General features: G+C 59.9%; 1 protein-coding gene across 1 annotated transcript in view; it reads right to left on the bottom strand.

Moving 5' to 3' along the window:
* Positions 1 to 25,085, bottom strand: part of CHD5 (chromodomain helicase DNA binding protein 5) — a 53,676-nt gene that overhangs the window by 19,018 nt on the left and 9,573 nt on the right. The window contains exons 3-21 of the mRNA XM_039842362.1: positions 20,569 to 20,751; positions 18,322 to 18,440; positions 17,458 to 17,696; positions 15,945 to 16,069; positions 14,425 to 14,548; positions 13,645 to 13,811; positions 13,256 to 13,477; positions 11,994 to 12,200; positions 11,592 to 11,803; positions 9,446 to 9,577; positions 9,252 to 9,360; positions 7,935 to 8,126; positions 7,652 to 7,852; positions 5,733 to 5,870; positions 5,529 to 5,650; positions 4,550 to 4,723; positions 4,003 to 4,144; positions 2,767 to 2,898; positions 460 to 577 (exon numbers count right to left, since the gene is read on the bottom strand). Coding sequence (XP_039698296.1) covers positions 460 to 577; positions 2,767 to 2,898; positions 4,003 to 4,144; positions 4,550 to 4,723; positions 5,529 to 5,650; positions 5,733 to 5,870; positions 7,652 to 7,852; positions 7,935 to 8,126; positions 9,252 to 9,360; positions 9,446 to 9,577; positions 11,592 to 11,803; positions 11,994 to 12,200; positions 13,256 to 13,477; positions 13,645 to 13,811; positions 14,425 to 14,548; positions 15,945 to 16,069; positions 17,458 to 17,696; positions 18,322 to 18,440; positions 20,569 to 20,751 — 3,058 coding nt within the window. The remainder of the gene's footprint in view (positions 1 to 459; positions 578 to 2,766; positions 2,899 to 4,002; positions 4,145 to 4,549; positions 4,724 to 5,528; positions 5,651 to 5,732; positions 5,871 to 7,651; positions 7,853 to 7,934; positions 8,127 to 9,251; positions 9,361 to 9,445; positions 9,578 to 11,591; positions 11,804 to 11,993; positions 12,201 to 13,255; positions 13,478 to 13,644; positions 13,812 to 14,424; positions 14,549 to 15,944; positions 16,070 to 17,457; positions 17,697 to 18,321; positions 18,441 to 20,568; positions 20,752 to 25,085) is intronic.

The raw sequence follows: 25,085 nt of genomic DNA, 5'->3' as shown, positions 1-25,085 counted from the left end.
CTCCTTCACTGTGAGCTCCCTCCCTGGCCTCTCCGCCCTCACCTCTCCCCAGGGAGGAGCGAGCAGACTGGCGCGTGTGTGCGTGTGGCCTCGCCCCTTCCCCTCGGCCCTCTGGGGTGCAGCCCGCATGCCGCACGCACTGGGCTCCGCCCCGCCCTGCTTGGAACTGGCGGTTTATCTGGCATCGATGTTAGAAGCGCGCAGGTGCCAGCCAGTCTCCTCGGCACCAGCTTCATTTAGTAACGAAGGTGATACTTTCCTGCCCCTCTGCCTCTCTCCTGTCTGCTTCCCACCTCCAAGCAGGTGTTACCTACTGGGCCCCTTAGCGCCTGGGCAGGCCCCCCAAAGGTGCCGTGGAGGGAATTCCTTTTAGTATAAAACTAAGGGCAGCTGTTAGGATGTGAGGACGGTGTGCTTTCACGAGGCCCCAGTCGAGAGCCCCTGGGTAGGGTGGGGTACCGTTGAATCTGTCGATCGCCTCCTGCCGGAGGCCTCCTGTGATGCCACCATCGATCCGCTCGTACTTGTAACCCTCATACTCCAGGAAGTCCTCCAGGAGGTCCAGCATCTTGGTCATCTGCAAGGGACAGGATTTGCCTGAGGAGCTGCCAAAAGCAAGGACCCCCACAGGGCCATGGGTAGGGACCTCACGACAGTTGGGGGAGGACAGAGCAGCCTGCTGAGTGGGGAGACGGGGGGACCCCAGGCAGACCTGACAAAGGCTCTCTGGGAAGGAACAGAGTCTCCAACCTCAAACCCGAGCCACTCACCCCATCCTCCACAGCCAACTGCCTAAAACACAACTCTGAGCCTGAGCCTCCCTGTCCTCACCTCACAGAATGAAGTCCCAGCTCCCCACCACCTGGCATTCCAGGCTGGCAGGACTTGGCGCCCAGTCCGCCTGGGCTTCGTTTCCCAATGCTTTCTATCTCCAACCATCCCAAATGACCTGGACTCTCCTTCTGGAATGCCAAGCCCCCTTACTGCCTAGAGAACTCAAACAGCACCTCCTCCATGAAGTCTTCCCTGATTTTATTCCCCCCTATGAGACGAGAAAGGCAATCCCTCCTGAGCTCCCATGACCTGTGTATTTCCCTTCGTTCTTGAGATAGTTTCGCTGGATATAAAACTATCAGTTGCCATTTTCCCACAACATGCTGGAGATTCTGCAGTGGTCTCCTGCCACCTACTGTCGTTCGTGAGAAGGCTGAGGACAGTGACTATCACCCCTTTGGAGGTACCAGGTCTGAAGTGCTACAGCTTCACTGTGACACGTCTAGGGGTTCATTTGCTTATATTCACAGTTCTCTTGTGTGGCACTCCAGACGGCACCTCAGATCTGAGAGCTCACATCTTTCCCAGGTCTACAAATGCTCACTGAATCCGGCCGCTTCGTCATTTTCTCTGTGTCTCCTGCAACTCCCAGGAGGAGGCCGTCAGAGCCCCTCGAGGTATCCGCCATGCTCCTCATTCTCACCTTTGTCTCTCCCTGCTGCACCCTGGGGAAATTTCCCAGGGCCACGTCCCCTCCCATCCGTGTTCTGACAGCGCCAAGACTTTATCCGATCTGTTGAAATGTCTTATTTCACCTCGACATTTTCCTAGACAATTATTGCTTCATTTCCTTCTGCTTGCGCTTAATCGAATTCTTCTTGATTTACAGGTGTCACTCTATTATTTTGAGGATCCTAAACATAAAGTCTTGTCCAGGCTTTTCTGTCCTTTTCTTGTGGATCCTACTTCCCGCTCTGTTGGATGTCTTAATATTCAGCCTTCACGTGAGTTTTGGGATTGGGTTTGTAGGTTCCACCTCTAACTTTCCCTCTGTGCACATTTCTTGGGCTTGTGCGGTTCCCTCTGCGTGGTCCCTCGAGGCCTCAGCCCAGAATCACGTCTTATGTTGCAGAAGGTTGGAGGACTGTGGATCCCATCTCCAGGCCAGCCAACGGTCACAGCCTTGGCCAGCTTTCCCCAGACCCCTCGGACCGCTGCAGGTGGCAGCGGCTATTTCCAGTTTACTTTGTGCACAGAGAAGCCACGTCCCCCAGCCTCTGGCTTTGAGCAATGGCTTGGTCCCACTCTAAGGGAGCACTGTTGGCACCTGGACCCTACAGGACCACCACTGTGACCTACGTCGCAGAGCTGACCACAGGGTCATGTAACTGACCCCCACATAGACGACAAGTGTCTGGGGGACAGGGACCTGCCCCTGGTGTCTAGCACAGATCCTAATGTACGACAGACACTACGAAGGGACGAAGGAACCGTGAGTACACAGACACATAAACCCCCGAGCTGGACGGCCTGGCCTCTGACCACCTCAACTACAACACTAAAAGTGCGACTTCAAGATCGGGCTGGAGAGAGGGCCCCTTGGAGCTGCCCCCACCTCGGGGCTCCTCCCAACCGAACCCCAGAGCCCAACGTTCATGAGAAGCCAGGCTGCAGGGGTGAGGGGTGGGGGCGATCAACCCAGCCAGGACACGAAGACAGGCCCTGCACGCTTCAGGAGCACACCGGGAGGAGAGGTGGGTGGTCTTTATAACCCACGTGCCGAGTGCCTCGAGCTTGGCACCCAGCCAGCTTTCCTTGGCTGCATCATGCCAGGGCACAGAGGAATGGCCTGACACGCAACCCACATGGGTATGGCATCAGCCCCAAGGGGCCGCCAGCAGGCTGTAACCTCAGCTGGCAGGGGCAGAAGGCCCTCTGCGGGCTGTGGAGTTGGGGCGGGGAAGGCCAGCCAGCCACCGAGGGGCGGCTCACCTGGGAGAAGATGAGCACACGGTGCCCTTCATCCCGCAGTTTCTTGAGCATCTTCTGTAGCAGCATGAGCTTCCCTGACGACTTGACTAGGGAGCTGCCATCGTAGGAGCCATTGGGCAAGACGGGGGCCTCCTGCAGACACGGCAGAAGATGGGGCACTGGGGGCACATTCCCCTCTCTGGCTCTGCACCAAAGAGGCCCCCGGGGATAGAAAAGACAAGAGCCCAGCAGTGGGCTGAGCACCAAGCACACACCCGGGTCAGGCCAGGCTCAGCAAGGGCCCAGCACCACGGTCCCACGCTGGGCTCAGACCTGCCAGCCCTGCCCTCTGTCTCCCTGCTGCTGGCACTCCAAGACCAGAGACATCAGTGAACGACAGATGACACGGACAGCATCCAGCCAAGCCGGCTTTCCCAGCAGGGGTATAGCCTGGTCTCTGCGGTCGCTGCAGGGTGCGTCCAGGCAGGGCTGAACCCTGAACCCCAACAGGGCAGAACGTCAATCAGAAGGCCTCTGCCACGCCAGGGTCGTGAGAACAATCTGCGGCCACCACAGCATGGCCTCCCGCCCCTAACTCTGCACTGGCCTTTTTGTTGGGGGCTGGGAATAAACTGTGGGGGCTTAAATCAGAATCAGAAGCGCAGTCAGGGCAACGACAACGGCCAGTGTTTCCTGAGCCGACGTGCTGGGCTCTCCGTGAGGGCACTTGAAGTTAACCGTCTCGTCTGGCCCCCCTCTTCCAGGTAGATGCTGTCATTGCCCCATTTTATAGAAGAAAAACTGAGGCTCAGAGAGGACCACTGACTTTCTTAAGACCACAGAGCTAGAGCTGGATGTACGGGGCCCACCCGGGCCTTCCCCAATCCCTTGGTGGCCAAGCGCAGCCAGGTCAGCCCTCAAAACCCTGGCCTGGGGGGAACCTTGGGGTAACCCAAGATGCCCCATTACTTTATGAGTTGCGAGGAAGAGCGCAGGGAAGGAGAGGGCCCGCCTGAGCAGTGGGCAGAAGCAGGTTTTCAGAAACTGACACATCACCTCCAGGTCCCCGTACTCAGGAAGTACTGGGACTGAGGACCTGAGCACCTGCCACAGTGGCCAGGGACACCACGGCAGCCAGGGACACTTACCGTGATGGCCACGGGGAACCTCCCACAGTGGCCGTAAGCCCCGCCCACGGCGGCCATAAGCCCCTCCCACGGCGGCCAGAGAACCTCCCGCTCCGGCCAGGGCACCTACCACGGCGGCCACCGGGAAGAGGTAGGGATGGTTGCAGCACTTCTTCAGGTCCATCATGATGTTCAGCAGCGACACCTGGTTCCCGCCGCCCTTGGAGTTCAGCGCCTCGAAGTTCCGCGTGAGGATGAACTTGTAGTACTTCCTGCGGCAGGGCACGGAGGGGAGCGGGCTGCACGCACACGGGCCGCACCAGCCTCCCGGGGGCACTCTCTTCAGGGCCGCTGGGGGCTGGGGGCCGCGCACCCACATACAGAGCGATAAGGGGAGCCCCAAGGCCTGGAGTCACCCAGCGAGTTGCCAGGGACACGGCGAGAACTCAGGCGGCCCCAGACCCTGGTCGCTGAAATCAGAGGCCTCGAGAAGGACGTGGGTACAGGAGGTGAGTCGAGGCCTCGGCGAGGCTGAAGGGCCCTCTCCCACACCCCGGGAAGCGGCCCGGGAAGGCGAGGTGGGGGCCCTCTGGGGAAGGGCAGCTGAGGGGACCAGCCTGGCGGGGATGGGGGAGGCGGCTCCAGGGCAGGCCCCCCATGGCCGAGCCCCTGCTCACTTCTGCATCTGACTCAGCTCCACACGGACGATCAGCTCGGTCTTGGCCGGCATGTTCTTGAACACGTCTGCCTTGAGCCGCCTCAGCATGTGGGGCCCCAGCAGGTCATGCAACTTCTTGATCTGGTCTTCTTTGGAGATGTCGGCAAACTCCTCCAGGAAGCCCTCCAGGTTGCTACAAAAAAGAGTGGGGATGAGAGTCAGAAGCAGGGGACCGAAACAGGCCAAAGCCTCTCTGCAGAGGGAGTCAGGATTGGGGTGAGCAAGCAGGCCGGCCCAGCCCCACCACCTGACAGAAGGTCACAGGGCAGGCCGGCCGGTGGGTAGGCCGGGGGCGCTGGCCCTGCCTTCGGTGGCCTTTCCGTCCCCATCCATGCCTGTGTCACCCACCCATCACAGCCCCCTCAGCCACAGAGGACACCTTCCTGTCCGCAAGGCCATCCTGGACGTGAGCTCTGAGATGCCCACCCATGTTAGGCGGATGAGGCCCAGAATGCCCGCCAATCCACATCTCCTGGTTCCAAACTCAGCACTCTCCACCCCGAAACCCCCATTCTGAACAGGAAAACGGGGGGGTAGGTGAAGACAAGGAGGCCGGGGAAGGATTCTCCACTGACCCCCACGTCTTTGCTCCCCGTCTCCACCCTGCGTCCCCCACGTTCTCTCTCCCTTCACTGCTGCCACGGGGCCACTTTAGGTCTTTGTGGAGGAAAAGCAGTGAGCCGGGGTGAGGGGACAGGGACGGGAGCCCTGGAGGACCCCAGAAAACAATCGGAACGTTCCCCCAGCACTGAGCAGGTGGCGCGCCCCCACGCAGGCTGCTTGCGGTGGACACCGCTAACGCTCCCACTTTACTGATGAGAAACCCAGGCCCAGCACGCATCCCCGGAGCTGGACACTGACATTGCTTCCTGGCTGCCCCCAGCCCCGGCCCCGCCGGCCACCCCGCCACCCGCCTCCCTGGCCAGGCCCTGGCTCACTTGAAACGCTCTGGAGTCAGGAAGTTGAGGAGATGGAACAGCTCCTCCAGGTTGTTCTGAAGGGGGGTCCCCGTCAGCAGCAGCTTGTAATCGATCTTGTAGCTGTTCAAGACTCTAAAGAACTTAGGGAAGGACACGAGGCCATCAGGGGCTCGGCGGCCAGCCCACCCTGGGCGGCTCGGGGCCCAGGTCAGCGCCGCCTACCTTGGACTGATTGTTCTTGAGGCGATGGGCCTCGTCCACCACCAGGCAGGCCCACTCGATGGAGCCCAGGATGGCTTGGTCGATGGTGATGAGCTCGTAGGACGTGAGCAGGACGTGGAATTTGATCTGCACTTCTTTCTGGAGGGAGAAAGGAGCGTCTGGGGGCAGAGCCGGAAGGCAAGCGGGGCGAGGTGTCCAGAGATGGAGGTGAGGAGGAGGAGTGGACAGGAACCTCCAGACTCCAGGGACCCTCCGGGACTGAGAGGGAGACACCAGCCAACAAGCGGAGGGTGGAACTGAGGCCCAGAGCACTGACCGTCCCCGAGACAGGGGTAGCACTGGGAACGGAGCGCTGCCATCGCTACACAGACCAGCGAGAGCCACCACGTGCAGAAGGAGCCGCGTGGGCGGCCCGGGCCTTGTCTACACTCATCCCACCCTCGCAAGCCACGCCCGCTACGTCGTCATCGTCCCCATGTACAGCTCACGGGGGGTCTCGGGCTGGATAACTTTCCCCAAGTCCCCAAGGCCAACAAATGACAAGAGCCAGGATTTGAACAGAGAAGGGGACCCCACACTTGGGGCTTAATCGTTATGCGCAGTGAAATAAGCCGGTCTCAAAGGACAAATACCGTCGATTCCACCCACGTGAGGCACTCAGACTAGTCAAATCCACAGAGACCGGAAGTAGCATGAGGGCTGCCCGGGGGCGGGGACGGGGGAGGGGCAGAGTTTGGGTTTTTCAGGATAAAAGGGTTCTGGACACGGACGGGCGGCAGTCATGGCTGCACAACAGCATAAATGTACTTAAGGCCCGAACTCTACACCTAGGAACAGTTAAGATGGTACATTCTACATTCATCTGTATTGTACCACAATTTTTAAAAATAAAAGAGCTGTGAGTCTGCGGAACAGCCAGCCTATCGCAGGACCCCGGCGAGAGCACAGGGCAAGTTCCCTCTGTGACCGACTGGCCCACGGGCCCGTCCACCTGCGGTCGCCTCTGGGATCACTAAGTCACCCCCTCATCAGCAAATAGTCACTGAGCATCTCCTGGGGCCATGATGGCTCTGAGCCAATGGAGAAACCGAGGCAAGCGGCCTGGGGAAGCCGGGCGATCACCGCCACGGCCACGGCCACTGCCACACCTACGAGGGCCTGCCACGGCCAGGCGCTGTCCCAGGTGCTTCTCGAAGCGTGGTTCAGGGACCAGAAGTGTCTGGGACTTTGTCACAAATGCAGTCTCAGACCCCACCCCCGAGCTGGCACGCGAGGTGGGGGGCCCTCCTAGGGCTTGTGGTCACCCCTCCACAGCTTGGTGCGGCAGGTCTCCAATCTAGTCTGCTGAGAAGACTCCGAGGCACAGAGTGACTTGCCAGAGGTGACGTAGCTGGTGTACAGGGTTGAATCGTGTCCCCCCAAAATTCATGTGTACGCAGAACCTCAGAATGGGGCCTTTCTTGGGGCTAGGGTCCTTGCAGGTGTAATCAGTGGAGGTCACACCAGACCAGGGTGAGCCCTAAATCCAACGACTGGTGTCCTTACGGCACAGACACAAAGGGGAAATGGCCATGTGACGGTCAAGGCAGAGTGAAGCATCTGCAAGCCCAGAAATGCCTGCAGCCCCCAGCAGCTGGAAGAGGCAGGAAGGGCCCTCCCCAGCCCTCAGAGGGCACGACCCTGCTGCCACCTCGATCGCAGACTTCCGGCCTCCAGAGCTGGGACAGAGTGAGTTTCTGCCTTCTTCACCTCCGGGTCTGTGGTGCGTTGTTACAGCAGCCCCCAGGGCACTACAGATGGAGCTGGTAACTGCCTGAGAGAACCCCTTCGCCAGCTGCTGACCTGCGCAGTCACCAGAGCATAGGGACCGGGGTGCGGGGGCCCTGCCGGGGTCCTCCCTGGGGGCAAGAGGCGCTCACCTTCATGCGGAACACCTTCTTCCCACTGCGGACAGCATTGTCCTCAAAGGAGAACTCGTTCTCCCGGATCACGGAGCGGCTCTCCTTGTCCCCCGTGTAGGTGACCACGTAGAAGTCAGGCGCCCACATCTCAAACTCGCGCTCCCAGTTAATGATGGTGGACAGGGGCGCGCTGACCAGGTAGGGCCCTTTGGAGTGGCCCTGGAGAGGGAGACGAGGACAGTGAGGCTGCCCGCCCAAGGCCAGCGCCGGCCGCCCTCCCTGCCACCCACCCGGCCCGCACCTCCTTGTACAGGGAGTAGAGGAAGACGATGGTCTGCACCGTCTTGCCCAGCCCCATCTCGTCGGCCAGGATGGTGTCGGTGCCCTGGGCCCAGGAGAAGCGCAGCCAGTTGAGGCCCTCCAGCTGGTACGGGTGCAGCGTCCCGCCCGTGGCGTCGATGTACCACGGCTGCTTGTCAAACTTGACGGTGGGCTGTGGGGGACGCGGATTTAAGACACACCCGAATCCTGGGCCACCAGAGCCCACCCTTCCATTTGCATGTACGGTTCCTTCTGCCTGGAACGCTCTTGCCACTCCTTTCATTCCTGCTACTGTACTCATCCTTCAGGCCTCAGCTAGATTGCCTCTTCCTCCAGGAAGCCCTCCCTGACTCCCAGCCTGGCTTAGGTGTCCCACTGTGTCCACCCGTGGTGGCCCTGTACTTCTCCTATCTGGACAGTTTCCCAAGCGTTAGACTCTCTGACTTTAAGCCCAGGTTGCGGTCTCTACACTGGTCCTGCTCCACGCCCAGGACATGAGAGCGCCATTGACGCACGCCTACGGTGCTTCGTGTGCTTGATCCAGAACATCACTCCCTGTGCCTCTTTTATCCTATGGCTCAAGGCCACCTCCCCTATGAAGTCCCCTTGACGTACTAGACCCATTCGCCTTCCCTGGCACCCCATAGTCCCAGGACAAACGTTCTGTGTGTATCCGCCACGGGTCTCTGGGAGATGGGCACTTCTCAAATCCAGGGCCCTTGTGTCCCCAGAGCCAGCCCAGGGCCAGGTGCTGGCGGACACCCCAAAGGAGTTTGTTAAATAAGTCAATCTTCTACTCCCTGACAGTGCAAAACTCCCAGGGGCTAACTGGGGGTCCCCTCCCAGAGAACAGATAAGAATGGCGTATAATTTGGATATCAGCTGTGGCACCCCTGAAGTTAGAGACTCTTTTTGATTTAAACACTGGGAATTAGCTCATCTAAAGTAATGTAAATTCACAAGCTGATAAAGACTACTTGCCCCCTGGTTTGCGCCTGGGTAATCCACATTTCAACTGAGACAGGAAACCAAGGCCTTGAGCCCCCGAGGGCTGGGGAATGAGGCTGAGGGACCTCCCTGTGAGGTCTCCCCTGCAGGGAGGGGCTGGGTCTTGTCATCCTGTCCCGTGGGGTCCCAGGCATTAGTGGTCTGAACTGCAGGGCCCCGGGCATGGCTCTGTGCGTACAGGCCATGACAGCCCAAGGTAGAGTCCCCTGGAGAACACAACCTGCTCCACTACCCAGCCTAGGGTGGCGGGCCTTGCTGACCTTACCCCGCTGCCCCCTCCCCTGCTCACATCCACGACAGGCGTGTCCGGCGGCTTCTCCTGTTTATCGTCCTTGAGCTTCTTGCTCTTCTTGATCAGCCTCTTGGGCAGCCGGGCATCTTCTCCCAGCATCAGCTCCCTGGAAAGAGCATGAGACGTGGGTGAGCAAAGCTCGGGCCATAGAAGACCAGAGCCCTGGGGCGGAGCCCAGGCCAGCGGCCCACCTGTGGCCCCAGTAGGCTTGCTTCAGGTTGTCATAGTAGGGGATGTCAATGTCGTCAATCTCCCAGGTGCACTGGTCGTAGGGCAGGTCTTTCCACTTGATCAGGTAGTGCACGTCCCCCTTTTTGTCGAAGCTGCAACACAGTAGACAGATGGCGGAGGAGGGAGGGTCACTTGGGCAGCAGCTGTAGTGAAGAGTCCAGGAAATGCACCTTGCAGGATGCAAGTCTCCTGCTCCCACCGTTGCCTGGGACCCTGGCCCCAGGCGGGAGGGCAGCAGGAGGGCAGGTGCTCCAGAGAGGAGAGGCAGCTTGCCCCAGGCCACACAGCCAGTGCGAAGGAGGGCGGGGGTGGCAGAGAGGCCGTGCTAGCAGAGGGGCAAAGAGCCAGAGAGCGTCCTTTGCATCCTCGGCTGCACCCCGAATCACATTCCCTCATGGTGTCTGGACAAAGAAATCCTGAATTTCTGAGTTGGGCAGTTCTCTCTCCTGACCAGGAGCCTTCATTCTCTAACTTCAAAGTCAAACGTCGCAGTCCAGGGCCTGTCTCCACAAGAAAGACAAGGACATGCCCTCTTTTAGAGATCCCTGGGGACACAGGGACCTGATGACCAAGCCAGCAACACAGAAGGGGACTCCAGAGAAGCACCATGGCCTTCAGCTTGATTCCAGCCCCTGGGAGGGGCCTCAGGGCCTCTCGCCCAACCTGAGTTGATCGGGACCCCAAGCCAGGAAGCGCCAGCGGGTCAGACGCTGCGGCTAACCTAAGTGGTGGTGACTAGCCTGGAGGCCATTAAGAGAAAGATAAATCCCCAGTCACCATGGAAACTGATGGATTTTTCTCAATAAATAATTGATTGTTACTCAGATCTCATTTGGGTAAAAAGTTTGGGGGAAATGCACCTGCCCTGCTTTGGAGACAGAGGGTGACTGCCACTTACGTTTCGACGTGCAGTTTAACAAAGGTAAAAAACTGTGGGTCAGTCCAACGGGGGCATCGGTTCCCATGGGAACTGACCCCCCTTCGAAGGGTCATTCTCAGCGAGGGCTGTTCACATGCTCCCGCCCCCTCTGCGGAAAGGCCAAGGCCACAGTAGCTGGCACTGGCATACTCCCTTACCCCCACAACAGCGCCACAGGGCTCCCTCATTATCCCATTTTATATGACAAACACAGAGGCACAGAGCCCAGAAAACGGGAGCCAGAACCGGAATCTGAGCAGATGGCTCAGGTTCTTAACCTCTGCGCTACCCGGCTGCTGCCTCTCAAGAAGCCTGTGGTCTGCCAGATCCTACCTAAGTTCCTCCGAGGTAGAACCCACGTGTCAAGACCAGGTGGCAAGTTCAAAGCTCTGAGCCTGCAACCGTGCAACAGGCACTGAGGGCCCCGCCCTGCACCCACCTGTCGGCCACCGCCCACTCTCAAGCACCTGAACTCCCATCACCCACTAAACCAAAGCCAGCCTTGCAGGGTCCACAGGCCTCCTGCCTCAGCCTCTTCCTCCAGTCTTCTGCAGCCTCTGATCACTACCACCTGGGAACTTCCAGATTTCTCAACAAAGAGTTGTTACAGGGGTGCGGGGGCTGGGAACAGTAGCCAAGGAAGCGAGTCCCACCATCAGAAGAGACTGCCCCGCCACCTCCTGGCTGTGTGACTCTGGACAAGTGACTTCAGCTTGCTGTGCCTGCTCTCAAATCCATAAAAGAAAGGAAGAAATAAAGCGCTACCGCTTGGGATAGATAGCGCTCCGTGTTGTTAGCCGTCGTTTATAAATGCGGAGCAAATGAAGATATGCGCCCTCCATGTGTCAGGTTCACCTTGGTCTCTGGGACCCTCCAACAAGTATCAAGCACTAAGTTCAGCAGGAACCCAGGAGCACAAGGATGTCAAACCACTTGGGGCAAGTTTCACAGGCTGTTCGTTAAGTTGCCCCTTTTTATTTATGACTTTGGAACTGTTCTCCAAGTATGACAGGCGTGTCCATGTGCATGACAACCCCTCCAGGCGAACAGTCAAATGGCCTCTTCCTCCTGCCCCCACTGCACCCACACATGGCCCCGTGCCCATTCTACAGAGCGGACAGGTGCATCCCAGCCTGCAGGCACCCAGCTCCAGCGAGGCCCAGAGCCACGCCCCATCGGGCACTCACCTGTGGTTCAGGATGCGGTGGATCGTCATCCACTCGGGCTTGATGCCATAGCGATAGAAGCGCTCCTCCATCTTGGCGTAGAGAGGGTCCTTGCTCTTCCTCTTCTCGCTCTTACTGTCTTCGTCACCAGAGCCGTAATCAAAGGGCGGTGGCTCGTCCATGTCGTTCTTTCTTTGGTAGTTCCGATACATCACTGTGTGGTACAGCTCCAGCTGTTCCCAGAGGGTACAAGAGGGAGACGTGCTGTGGCCCCCTTGTCCCCCGACCCAGCTTCCTCATCCCCCAGCCAGGGTCCCAGGCCGGACAATCCTCACCTTCAGTCTCCCCCTCCTCAACTCCTGGCAATGTCCCGCATTCGGGGGGCTGAGCCTTAGTGCAGCCACACCCATCCAGGTGTCTCACCTGCAGCTCCTTCACCCAGGAGCAGTGCCAGTAGGAGAGCCCAGCCCACTTCACGAAGAACTCTCTCTCCGGGATGCCCTCCAGGGGCTTGGGCGGGGGGACGCTGGGCTCCATGTCGGGCCCCGACAGCCCCACCATGAAGGGGGCAGGGGGCTCCGTCCACCTCCAGTGTAGGATCCGCTGGACTTTGCCCTTCAGTGGGGGACACTGTGGACAGAGGAGGGTCCCCAAGTTCAGGGCTTAGCCAAAGGTCCCCACCCTGAGGCTCCTGTGGCAGGCAGGGAGCTATACTGCTTCCCAAGTCAGAAAGCACCATGTGACTCCACGACACCGCCTTGTCCTCAGAAGCCCACGTGTGCTATGCACACAGGAGACGGGCAGTGCGGGTCTGCATGCACAAGTGTGCATGCATGCGCGCATGCACACGCACACGCACACACCCCATAAGCCCAGATGCACACAGGTAACCGAGGGCTGGCCACAGCACAGCCCAGGACCCCAGAGGTGGGAGATCCAGAACTGGGGTGAGTCTGGGGGTACAACTCAGAACACAGGGACATTTGGTGACTGGGGGTGTCAGTGAGGGGTTCTCTCCTCTCCCTGCAGAAACAGGCTCCAGCCCCAGGGGACTCCTATCCTCTCACTGCCCCCAGCCACTGGACAGAAGCCAGGTCCAGAGTGGGTCTGAGTGGACAGCTGTGCCATTGTGTGGCCTTAGGTAAGTTACTTTACCTCCCTGAGCCTCAGTTTCTCATCTAAAAATGGGAATAACAAAAGGCTTGGTACTTGGAAACTCAGTAAGTGTTAAAGGGTTGCCCAATAACCAGTGGGTGGGGCTATGATTATCACCACCACCTGTCTGTTTTCACAGCGGCTCCGTTTTCAGGTCTAGATTTATGGGTAACAAAACTGCACCTAAGTCTTACAGGGACTGAGAAGCAGAGCGAGTCGGGGTGAGGCGGTGGGCAGGACTCGAGGCGTGTGGGGACCTGTGGCGGGAGAGGGTTCGGGCTCAGGCTAGCGGCTGGCAGAGCGGGATCTTTCGTGGGCGTGGTCTGGGCCAGCGGAGGCGGGGCCTTTTTGGTGGGCGGGGTGGTGCTGGTGGGGGCGTGGCCCGGCTGGCGTGGAGAATTTGAGTGGGCGTGGCCTTGCCGGGCAGGGCCTTGAGGGGAGAAGGCAGGCCGTGTGGGCGGGCCTGGTGGGCGTGGCGGGGTTGCGGTGGGCGGGGCATTCGGCGCGGGCGGGACGGGCGTAACACTCACAGTACAGCGCGGGCAGAGCCATTCACCGTTTGGGATCTCGGGCAGCGGCGGGTTGAGGCAGTGCAGGTGGTAGGAGGAGGGGCAGGCGTCACAGCAGAGCAGCTCGCCCCCGTCCTTGCACACGCGGCAGAACTCCATGTGGTCATCCTCCTCCTCCTCGCAGCCCGCCTCGTCCTCCTCCTCCTCGTCCTCCTTGGGCTCCCACTGGACCCCCTCCTTCTCCTGGCGGGGGGAGCACAGGTAGGGGCAGCTGGGCTGGACGCCCCCCACCAGGGTGGGACTCCCTCCCTTCCACTCGGCGCCTCCCGACCTTCTGCCCCAAGACAACCCACACAAGGGCCCAGGGGCCAGGCACAGGCCCCACAGGCCAGGCTCCCCCGAGGGCTTACACAGTGGGGACAGCTCCACTTGCCCTCGGGAGCCTTCTCCAGCTCTGGGTCCAGGCAGACGAGGTGGTAGGCCCGCGGGCAGGTGTCACATAGGATGATCTCCCCGCCCTGCTGGCACACCTCACAGTAGTCCTGGTGGTCCGTCTCATAGCCGTCACCGTCATCGACTGGGGAGGGGGCAGAGGCGGTCATGCAGGACTCATCCCCACTCCCAATTCCCAACCGCTCCCCACCCCAGGCCGCACAGGCACACAGTAGGTGCTGAACAGATGTTAGACGGATGGATGGTGGACAGACGGTGTGAACAAACGTAACGGTTGAGCTGTAAAGGGGTGGAGAGATGGCTAAAAGATGGATAAGAGGAAGACGGATAGACGATGAATAGGGGGACGGCTAAAAGGAAGGGCGGGAGGGAAGGAGGAGTGGAGAGAGGGAGGCTGGTAGAATGGGGACGAGGGGACGGATGGGTAGAGGAGTGGACGATCGAGTGGGCGGATGGTGGAGGAGGTTAAGCGGCGCTTCCTTCTCCAGTGCCCCCTTCCTGCTAGTGCGAATGCCCTGGGGTGGCTCGCATCTTAGGTGTGGAATTTAGCCGTGGAATTCACTGGAACAGGACCCCCCTCTCCTGACGGACCAGGATGGTTGAAGGAGCACAGGGGAACTACGGCCGAGGCCAGGAGAGGCCGAGGCCAGAGGCTGCCTCCCCCGCTTCCCCGGGGAGACGGCGCAGCCCCGCGTGCACCGCGGCAGCCCGGGGGCCCTGCTCCCAGGAAGTCCTACGCCTCTTCTTCTTGCGCCTCCTCTTGCTCTTCTTCCCCAGGGCCGCAGAGCACTCAGAGCGCATGGAGGAGCTGTGGATGCTGGCGCTGTCCAAGTCCGACTCCTCCCGCTCGTCCTCCTCGCTCTGCAGGGCGGGAGAGGGCCCTGTGAGCCCAAAGCCGTGCGGGGCGCTCTTCCCGAGGCACTCGCTGGGTGTGGGACGTGGGGCAGGCCACAGTGGAGGCTCCAGAGGCTCAGTGTCTCTGTGGTTCATCTCTCTCCACCCGGCTAGAGACGCACCGGTCGAGCCTGATGTCCTACCACTGTCCCCAAGCCCCACCCTCCAGCCTCATTTTCCACCTCGATACCTCTCCCCAGACCGTGCCCTCCACCCTGCCGAACTCCTACACATCCCTCAAAGGGAAACCTTAAGGACACCTCGCCCAAGGAGCCTTCCTAGACCTCTCCTTAATCGAACCTGTTGTACAGCCTGTGTGCCAGGTCTGGCCTGCCTCCTCTACCTGTCACTGGCTCTCTCCCAGCGTACATGCCCAAACCCCTTCCAGACCGAATCTCCAGAGCAAGGCCATTGTGGCTGAGCACAAAGCCCAGCACATTAGCGTGCTCGACAAATATTTGCTGAGCTGAGCTGGTCCACCAACTCCAGGCTGGTCCACACTGGCTGCTCCATTCTCCCCTCCAGAGCAGCTAAACTCAAGACCTGTCACCTGCCTCTACCAAGGGACAAGAAATGGCCTCCATTTCTGCTCCTCTACAAGGCTGGGGCTGGGAGAGGGAATCAAGTGCCCTGTGCAGGTGGGTGTGTGAATGTCCCACCTATGGAGAAGGGAAGGCCCAAGGCACCTCCTACGGGGAGGTGATAGAAAGTGCTCCTGGGTGAGCTCCCTTAGAGTCAATCTGATCCTGGTGCCAGAGCGGGCCCTGGAAGCACTGGGGCTCCAACCCAGCCTAATCTACCTACATGTCACCTTCCTGGGGTCCAGCCTCCCAGCAGACATGGGCATCCAGGTCCCATCAGGACTCCTAAGGGCCAGCTGACCGTCCCACCTCCTGCACTGATGGAGTGGCAGCTGGTGACTGCCAGAGCCGAGACTGAGCCCCCAGCTCAGCAGAGTGGACTCCACACCCAGAGTCCAAGCTGCAGGGGCCCTTGGGAGGGACCCTGTCTGAACCCCTCATCGGTCAGGTTGGGAAACTGAGGCCCAGCAGGCCTGCATGGAGGATGGGAAGAGAGAATGGGAGAGAGGGAGGACCTGCCCCCAGGTGACTTCAGAACGAACTGACAGCCCTGCTTTCTTTCCATGGCCACCTCTGCCTTCGCATGGCATCTACGCGCGACACACACGCACACACACGTGCTCACACATACACGCCCATGCTCACACACACGTGCTCACATTCACACATGCCCATGCTCACAGATATGCACAATCACACACGCACCCACTCACGCATGGCTATGCTCACACACGCCGCACACACACACACACACACACGCACTCACACGCGCCCGCGCTCACCGAGGAGCCCTTCTTCCTCTTGCCGCTGACCCCTCCGAGGCGGAACTTGAGTCCGGCCACCTTTCTGCCCTTGCCCTTCTTCTTGGCGTCCTTGGAGCCTCTGATCTTCTTCCTGACCCCAGGCCCTGAAAAGTCACCGTGGAATAAACAATGCTTACAGCCGCAAGCAGCTCAGCCCCCACGCTAAGCCGACCAGCACAGGGTTGCTCCCGCCACCGCCCCTCAGCTGGGACGATGGAGGCTCTGGGAGGTGAGGTCCTACTGACAGTCACACCGTGTGGATGGGGGACAGAATAACCCAAACCCAGGCTCTGCCCCGGCCGCCATGCTGCCTCTCCCACCAGCCTCCGTCCGGGTTATCCCCAGGCCCAGTCCACGTGGGCATCACTCGAAACCATCCCCCCAATCACCCTGGGAAACACTGGCTCCCAAGTGCCAGGAGGGTGGAGGCCACTGACAATTAGCGCCTGAAGAGTAATGACCCCCCAGCAGCCTCCTCACTGGGCTGAGCAGGGAAGATGGGGGCTGGAGGCAGGCGGCCATGCCCAGGGCCCTCCCCCAGCCACATCACTTGCAGGAAGGGGCTGGGGGCCCAGCTGTAACCTTGGCACCACCACGGAAAATCTATTTCAATTTTTCAGGCTCTGAATAGGCAGCCCACAGAATCAATAGCTCAGCAGCTAGAGAGGAAACGAGAAAGCCAGGCAGGCAGGGCAGGACCCTGGACAGAGGCCCGCCAGGGAAGCAGGCTGAGCGGGTCAACCCCATGTCTCTCTGCCTCCCCCCATCCACCCCGGGCCCTGCGGGGACCTGGCAAAGGGGTGCATCATCCCAGAAAACAAAGTCTCTTGGGGTCAAAACAAGGCGTCCCAGAGGCCCCTCGGCCCCCCATCGGAATCCAATCAGGGTACCGAGAAAGGCTGAGCTGCCGGTGACCCTACCATTGAGAGCCTTGGGGAGATCAATGTCCCCACCTGCAATGGGGCCACAAATCCTCCACCCAGGAGACATCCCTCCCCTGGGACCTCAAGTCACAGAGAGCCTCTGCTGTCCCTGTCATCACCACCAGACACCTACCACTGAGTTCAACTTCATAGCTGTACCTCCTTCCAAGCCTCCCAGAGCCATTCCCAGGCACATCCGTTACCCCAGTGGCCCGGTGCTCAGGCAAGAGGGGTCACAGGCTAACCTTGGACCCCTTCTCCCTGGGAATGGCACAGCCTCAAACTCCAGAGAGCCCGAATCCCAGCAGCCAAGGTCTCCCCTCTCTCTCCCTTCTCCGAGTCAGAGGGGACCAGGGCAAAACCCCTAAAGCTCTGGGCAGCATCTCCTCCGCTTCTCCCCCCAGCCCCCAAAGCGGAGCAGGACAGAAGCTACAACATCGCTGCAGGACAGCCAAGAAAGGCAGGGTGGGCAAGGTCAACTAAGGCACGGGCTCCTCCATAGAGGCTGCCACAGGGTCTGGAAGGGCCTCTGCCAGCAGGGCTAGGTGCCCGCACACCCACGGCCTTACCCTTGCCCTCCTTGGTCTTGGCCTTGCGGATGGGCACAGGCTGGGGCACCTGCTGGGGACTAATGGCCAGCGGGGGGGCGATGGTGACCGTCTCCACGGCTGCAGCCACTGCCGCTGCCGCTGCAGCCGCCGAGCTGCCCTTGAAGGGGTTGTTGGCGCTGAACTCCCGCCACTTGGCACCCAGGACGGTCATCATTTTGGACATGGGGATCTTCGGGTTCTTCTTGGCAATGAGTGGCCTGTGTAGGGGGAAAGGCAGGAGGGTGAGGGCGGTGCCGCAGAGGGGAGTAAAACCCCCTTTGTGGAAGCTAAGCAGGGTCAGGCCTGGTTAGTACTTGGATGGGAGACCACCTAAAAAGACCAGGTGCCGTAGGCATAAAAAATAAAAATTAAATAAAAAAGCAAAACCATTTTTGATCTCCAAAGGGTGCACCCCTTGTCCGACACCTGGGAGAGGTGCAGCAGCCCCATGCTTCAGGTTGGGAAAACTCAGCAGAAAGTGAGAACAAAGCTTGAGACAGCAGCCCCCACCCCCGCAGCACCCCTGCATCTCTGCCTGTGTCACTGGCGGGCCTCTAATTAGTTGGGTTTCCAGACTCTGCAAGACCTGCCGGGCCAGAGGGAGGGGCCTGTAGCAGACGCTGGTGTCTTCCGGAGCTGAGCGGGGCGTGGGGTTGGCTGGGGCCACCACTCCCAGGCGCAGGGCAAGCGAGGGAGGCAGGACCGCGTGCCAAATTGAAAGGGGTCCCTGCCCTCCGGCCAGCTCTGCCCAGCATGGTCAGTGCCAGCCCGACAGCCACGAGCCGAGCTCGGTCCCTCTGGCCACCCGCAGAGGCACAGCCACGGTGCCAGCCCCTGGCCCACCTGAGGAACTGGCTGAAGGCCTTGTAGTTGGTCAGCGTGTGGTAGTCGGCCTCCGAGAACAGATAGTCCACGTCGTCCAGGCCCCACTCGGCCATGAGCTGCCCCGAGGACTTGGGCTCCTGAGGACACACGGGCCAGAGGTGGAATTGGAGGTGGGGTCCTTCTAACCTGCACCTCCATCCCCAGGGCCCACACCTAGGAAGCCTCAGAACAAGGGGGAGGGGGAGCATCTTAACAAGAGCGGTTCCCACCACCGCCAAAACACCGTAACACACCCAGCCTCCAAGCCCGGGGTCGGCTCAGATGCCAGTGTACGAGGGGGTGCGGGGCAGAGTGCCCGGGGGCTCATGCGGCGGGTCAGGGCAGGCCAGGCGCATGCCTGGGAAAGGAAGAGCAACAGGTCCCACTCTCCACAAAGAACGTGTTCTGGGAACCTGGGCCCTGGGGCAGAACAGCGGCCTGAAGACGGGTTTTAGGGGGCAGATGTCCCTGGAGACACAGCAGGCTGAAGGGCTGCCTAAGATATGTTGGGGAGAAAGGAGGCCCCCAGGACGTCCCCTGGTACAGTCACGCATGGATCCCACACAAAAGGACAGGCCACTGCCAGGTTTCAGGGCCAGCAAAGTGTGCCCTGGCCAGAGTAGCGGCACAGGACGAACCCCAAGAGGGTCCCTCAGCTACTGCTTCACTTTCCAGAGGGACACTGAGGCTCAGGGAGGTGTGTGACTTCCCAGGGGGCACACAGTGAGCTTGTGAGACAGTCTGCCTGAGTATCAGATCGCAGAGCTGGCTGGGGTGGGGTGGGGCGGGGTGGGGGTGCTGACGGTGAGCATGGACTCTGGAGTCAGACAGATGCTGGTTCTAATCCTGGCCACATACAGGCAGTGACAGGTAGGGGACAAGCTAGTCCAGCTTTCTATGTCTCAGTCTCCCCATCTATAAAAGGGGGATAACAGCACCCCCCTCACAGAAGGGAGTGCTCCAGCCCCACCCACTGATCCACTCAGCCAATCAGCACACGCCACTCCAGGCCAGTCCCAGGTCCAGGTGGGCATATGACTTAAGCCCGTCCAGCTAAGAGGCCCGCCAGGTCTCCATGTAGACAACTGAGACACAGGTCTGCTTTCCCTCCTGCTGGATGGGCAGGGATGGCCAAGGAGGCCCAAGCTGCCGCTTCCGCCACTGTCCTTCCTGCCCAGAGCTCCAGGGCCTCACATACTGTGACATTTCAGAGTTGCTCCCATGTGGGATCCCCTCCCACGGCTGACCTGCCTCCATGACACACAGCCATTCCCGGAAGCCCCTCAGCTGTTATCAGTCACAGATGGCTCACAACACAACTGGCGACTAGTGACATCGTTCTGGGTGCGGGGACACCACCACCGGGGCTTCCTAACGGCTGTCGCTGCCAGTCACCATTTCTGCCCCAGCCTCTGCACAATCTTCACGGAGCACTTATCTTTAAACCCAGGCTGGCCCGAACTGAGCCTGGGTGCCCTGGTGGCAAACCAAGGGTGGTCCCGGATGACGCGCCATCCACGGTCCCCTGCCCCAGAGCTGGGCCCGGGGCCGTCTGCAGGCCTGACCTGCAGCCCCTACCCGAGGAACCCCCACAGCACAGCTGGGAGGCTCATTCACATCACTCCCCATATTCGTGGAGAAGACGCTTTGCCCCATGGAGCTCCTGACCCTTCCTAGCGCTTTCTTGACTGTGCTCACGTGGGCAGAAGTTCAGAACCTGGGCTCAGTGACAAGGTCCCCCTTCTGCTCTATGAGGAGCTGTCCAGTGGCTTCTCACTGGCAAAGGCTCCATTTACTGGTGTATTTTCCCAAATTGCTCCAAGCAAGAGGCTCCTGACAGGAAACTGAAGCTCAGACCACCAATCTTTTCAAAATGAGCTTCGCACTCTGTGGGGTGGCGAGACCACAGACACTCCACCAAAGAGGCTGCACGACTTCCGCCCTGAACTCCTAAACGTTGTCTGTCACTGTTTCAAACGTGTCCTCGAGATTCGTGGCTACAGGATTTCTCACAAACGTGTGTCTGGCCTCCACGTGTGCACACACGCACACACACTCACACCCACAGACCCATCGGCCCCAGGCTGCCACCGGTGGGAAGGACAGCCTGGCCCTTTCGCTCGGGGGCTCCCAGGCAGGAAGGCAGAGCAGCGACAGCGGGCCTGGCCGTGCAGGCAGGCGTGCCCCGCCGGAGCCCCGGCCCCTCCGGCCGGGCCCAGTGGTCACCTTTAGGCATGCGTCGTCATTGTCATCCTCGTCATTGTCACCCTTCTTTTTCCGCTTGGCTCTTTTCTCCTTCTTGTCCTTGAGTTTCTTCTTCTTCTTTTTGTTAGGGGAGTAGTCGCTGCCCTCGCTCTCCGACTTCTCCTCCAGATCCTCTTCATTTTCTGACAGCTCATCATGGCTCCCCTGGAAGAGAAAGGGGGACAGTGAGGGCAGCGGGGACCCAAAGAAAACCTGGAGTCGCGGGCCACCTCCAAGCACAGTCGGCCATGCCTTCTGGATCACTCAGCGTCCTGGGGCTCACGGCTTAGCACCCAAGCCCAGCCAGAGGGGCTGCCCCAAGCCAGCCTGGTCAAAGTCCCTCCCCGATGACTGGGCCGCAGTGGCCGAGGCGTGTGCAGGTGAGGCCTCTTGTGAAGGCAGGCTTCCCTACCAGGCCAGCTCAGAGCAGCCTGTTTGAACCACCCTGGGGCGAGGCTCAGGTTCTGCTCCAATCAGAATCAGGTTTCTATGGACTTTGGGATTTTGACGAGTGTTGCATGATGGCACTTGGACCCAGGAGCTTGAAGCAGGAGACTTGATACCCAGAACCAAAAGCAAAGTGCGCAAGAAAAAGCCGCGGAACCACTGGCTCCCACCAGGCTCCCAGCACCTCACCCCTCTGCTATGAGTGCGCCCTACGTTGGAACTGCGGGTGTCATGTGCGACCTGTAATTAACGTAGAATGCACAGCCCAGCATTAACTGCCTGTGGGCTCTCCGGAGCCCACCCTCCCCTCGCCTGCACCCTGGCTGCTGTGTCTCAATATAAGACAAGGCAATTTAGGCAGCTCTAAGCTTGGCTTCCTTGATTTAGTTTCCCCTCCTATACAGGCACAAAATGGTCCATTTATATGGAGATAAGGGCGTTTATAGCCAGAGCATCCCTGCCAGAAGGCACTGCCCCTCAGAAAAAGCTGTTTACTCTCAGCCTTTCTAGAGACAAGCGGGCTGGCAAAGCCCTCCCAAGCCCCTCCTGGCTGGGTGTGTGGGGGGGGGGCGCTGATGCTCCAGTTACCAGCACAGGCTTGTCATTTCTCTGCTGGCTGTTTACTGTTTTCAAGGTGAGCAAAAAGGGGCATGGAAGAGATGGAAAGAGAGCTGGAAAGATGAAAAATGAGCTCAGAAACAGCAATGGGGGAGAGAGGCATGAGAGGAAGTGGGGAGAGAGGGAGGAGGAAAGGGAGGGAAGGAAGGGGCGAAGGAAGGGAGGAGAAAGGGGGGGAAGGAGGGAGGGGGAAGTGCTTGGAAGAGGGAAGGAGGGAGGGAGGAAAGAAGGGAGGGGACAAGGGGAGGGAGCAGGGGGAGAAGGGAGGAGGAGGAGGGCATGGAAGACAATGGGGTCATCTGGAGACTCTTGGGAGGTCCTCAGCCTGGTCTGTGGCCTTTGCGGCCACACTGTAAGGTACGGAAAGTCTTGTCCCAGGAGGGGCTCTCCCTGGGATACGGCTGGAAAAGGACCCACCCACAGGCTCCCAGAACTTCCCGACTCTCCTGGATGCTCAGCTCGCTCGCTCGCTCCCTGCTGCCAGCTCCCAGCTCCCAGCTGCCCGTGCCCTGCACGCAAGCCTTTCACAGCCGTTCAGCAGCAGAGGCCGTGTGCTGGCTGGCAGTGGGCCCGCAGCAGGGCCTCCAAGCCTTTCTGGAGCCCCGGTGTTTCCCGGAATACTGACGGCCATGCTGGGCCCCAGGGGCAGTGCAGATGCTGGCTGCTGCCAGAGCCTGCCCAGAGCAGGACAGACTTGCAGGCAGGCATTTCTGCTCCTAGGGCTGGTGGCCACCGATCCCAGCTCTGCCTCAGTCCTTTGGAGAAGCAGGGGTCAGAGAGGGTGCCATTTCCCCTGAGGGTACAGAATTAGGCCAGCCTGAAGAGGCCACCTTTCGAGGGACCTGAGAGGTGAGGATGGAAGGAAGGGCCACAAAATTCAGCACCACGGACAGAGGCTGCCGGACCAACAGAGGCTGCAGGACCAACAGAGGCTGGGGTGCAGGGCTTGCTCTCAGCTGCCCATAAACCAGACCAGGAGGGCCCATGGCGGGTCCTGGGTTTCCGTGGGGAGGCTGCAGGACAGCGCCTTGGAGCAGACCCTCGCTAGCCTGGGAACTAGGCAAGCCACTGCAGCAGCCACTCAGCTTCCTCATCTGTTAAGTGGGGACACCGCCAAGGGCGGTAAGAGTAACAGGAAATCATAAGAGAATGCCTTAAGCACTCTGAAGCGGGAGCATCCCATGTGCCCACAGCGCTGACCCCAACCCTGTTTGGAAGCCCAAGATGGAGCCTGGATGACAAACTGAAGGGCACAACCAGCCTTATGCCCCCGTTTCTACAAAGCGGGACTGAACTAGAGCCGACTGCACAGACCGGGCGACAGCTCCGGTGCACACAGCAATCTGATGCTGACAGAGGGGGCTGCTGAGGCCACCCCTGAGGGGGAGTGGGCCCGAGCGTCTGATAGGAGACAACGCTGCCACTTCCCAAGTGCAGGAGAGGTGTGGAGTGACCAGCTCCGAGGAGAGGCGTGGAGTGACCAGCTCCAGCGCAGGGCGCAGAGGGAGCTGGAGGGAGGGAAGGACAGGGAGGAGGAGACGGCGGCTCCAGCAGATTTCTGTGTGTGCACAGGGCAGGGGGAGCAGGCCTGGCAGGAGGCCCCAAGCCAGGCACTGGCAGGACGCCTGGTGCAGCGTCCACTCCAGGGTGGCATGGGACGGCAGTAGGGCAAAGACTGTCCTCGAGGAACGAGCTAGAGCTTTGGCAGGGCCCCTCATTACAGGGAAAGGGGAGACTGACTGCTCCCTCGCCAGCACTGGGGAGAGCCCAGTCCCAGAGAAGGCTAACTCCCCAGCTCCCCTGGCTCCCCACCTGTTCCCTGAGCCTCTCCGCACCCTACCTTCTCCCCCCACCAAATGAAGCTCACACCACCTGGGCCCACCCCCAGCTGTACCCCAATCTCATCTAAGCCCTCCTGCCACACCAGGGGGTGGGTGGAATGTGGGGGTGCAGGACAGGTCTGTGGAGACTGGTTTCCCGCTGATGCGACATCGGTATCCACAGCACCTCTGCATCCAGCCGTTCGGACACTTCAACACCCAGGCCTCCTTTTTTTCCCCAAAAATCTTTCCTGGCAGAGAAAGGGCAAGGGGAAGGGCAGACAGCTGTTCTGAAGACAGCTCGAAGAGGAGTGACCCATCAGCGTGACGTGGCGGGGGAGGGGATGCACCCTCGGCCAGTGGCAAGGAAGGGAACAATGACCGAGAACCTGACCGAGAACCAGGAGCAGCTAAGTATCTTGAAACGTACAGAGCGGGGTGCGGGCCGAGCCGGCCTCAGGGGAGAAGACGCAGGCACGGAGCAGTAATGCCCTAGGAAAGCCTCGGCCCCAGAGATACACCATGGGCCCTGGATGTCAGGACACCGGTCAGGGCTTTGACCCTGATGCCATCTTGGGACTGTGGCAGACTCGAGTGTGACTATGGGGAACGTGCCTGGTGGCAAAGGAATCTCAGTGGGCTTGGGGTCTACAACAAAATCCTTCTGCAAAGCTGCCTTAACCACGACACCCAGGCTCATTGTGCAGGCAGCTGGGGACAGGCAGGAGAGGTCTCTGCCCTGAGCCCCAGACCCAGATGGCAGACACGCCAGCAGGGCAGACCCCGAGGACCCCGCACGGGCAGTCCCCGCCTGCCCTTCCCCCTCCCCAGCTCTGCAGATGTTTCTCAGGCCTCCCGTCCCTTCCCACTGCCTTCCCTCCATGCCTAGCGCTCTGTCTCGAGAAAGGAGGCATTTAAACTCAAAAGGAAAGGCTCAGAGAGTTGGTCATCCTCGATTTGGGGTCCTTCAAGACTGAGAGGGAAAAAGAAAGAATGAAATATGAGCCTTCCCATTCACGACTGTTATAAACAGTTATAATTTAGCACTGAATAATTGGTTGCTATGGTAACCACTGCAGTACAGGTTGAAATCATTTCTCCTTCCTGCGCTGGGCCTGACAAGGCGCTTCATCTACATATGCTCAGGTTCTGGCCTGAGTCCGGTTATTTATGTAAATCGGAATCCCCGACTTGCTGCCTGTCCCCTTCCCTAGCCGGAAAAAAAAAAAAGTTGCTGCACAGGTCCCTCTGCCTAGGTCTCTGCTTCCTCTCTCCCCATCGCCTTGTCCTGGGGCCACCTGGCTGGAGCCGGACAGCAGAAAAGGGCTGAATTCCTCTCCCGCTGCCTCAGGACGCCGGTCTGCAGGGGTGGGGACCTGGCGGTCAGAATTCTGCCCTCTGGCTGCAGCATGCTCCAGCCCCTCTAAGGTCTGACAGCTGGCCAAGCCAGGCTCTCAGGGATGCAGGGGACGGGCGGCAATGGCCCAAGAGTCACCTTGAGGGCCTATGTGGCACTGCCCGTCATCTGCAGGTCTCTAGGCCACCAGCCTGCCACCCCTTTAGAGAAGCCCTACTGTACCTCGGTGGAGAGGAAGACAGGAGAGTAAGGAAGTG

This window comes from Pteropus medius, unplaced genomic scaffold, assembly GCF_902729225.1.
Source record: "Pteropus medius unplaced genomic scaffold, Ma_sr-lr_union100, whole genome shotgun sequence".
Classification (NCBI taxonomy): domain Eukaryota; kingdom Metazoa; phylum Chordata; class Mammalia; order Chiroptera; family Pteropodidae; genus Pteropus; species Pteropus medius.
Note: the sequence above shows the minus strand (reverse complement) of the source record. Positions and strands in the feature narration are given on the sequence as shown.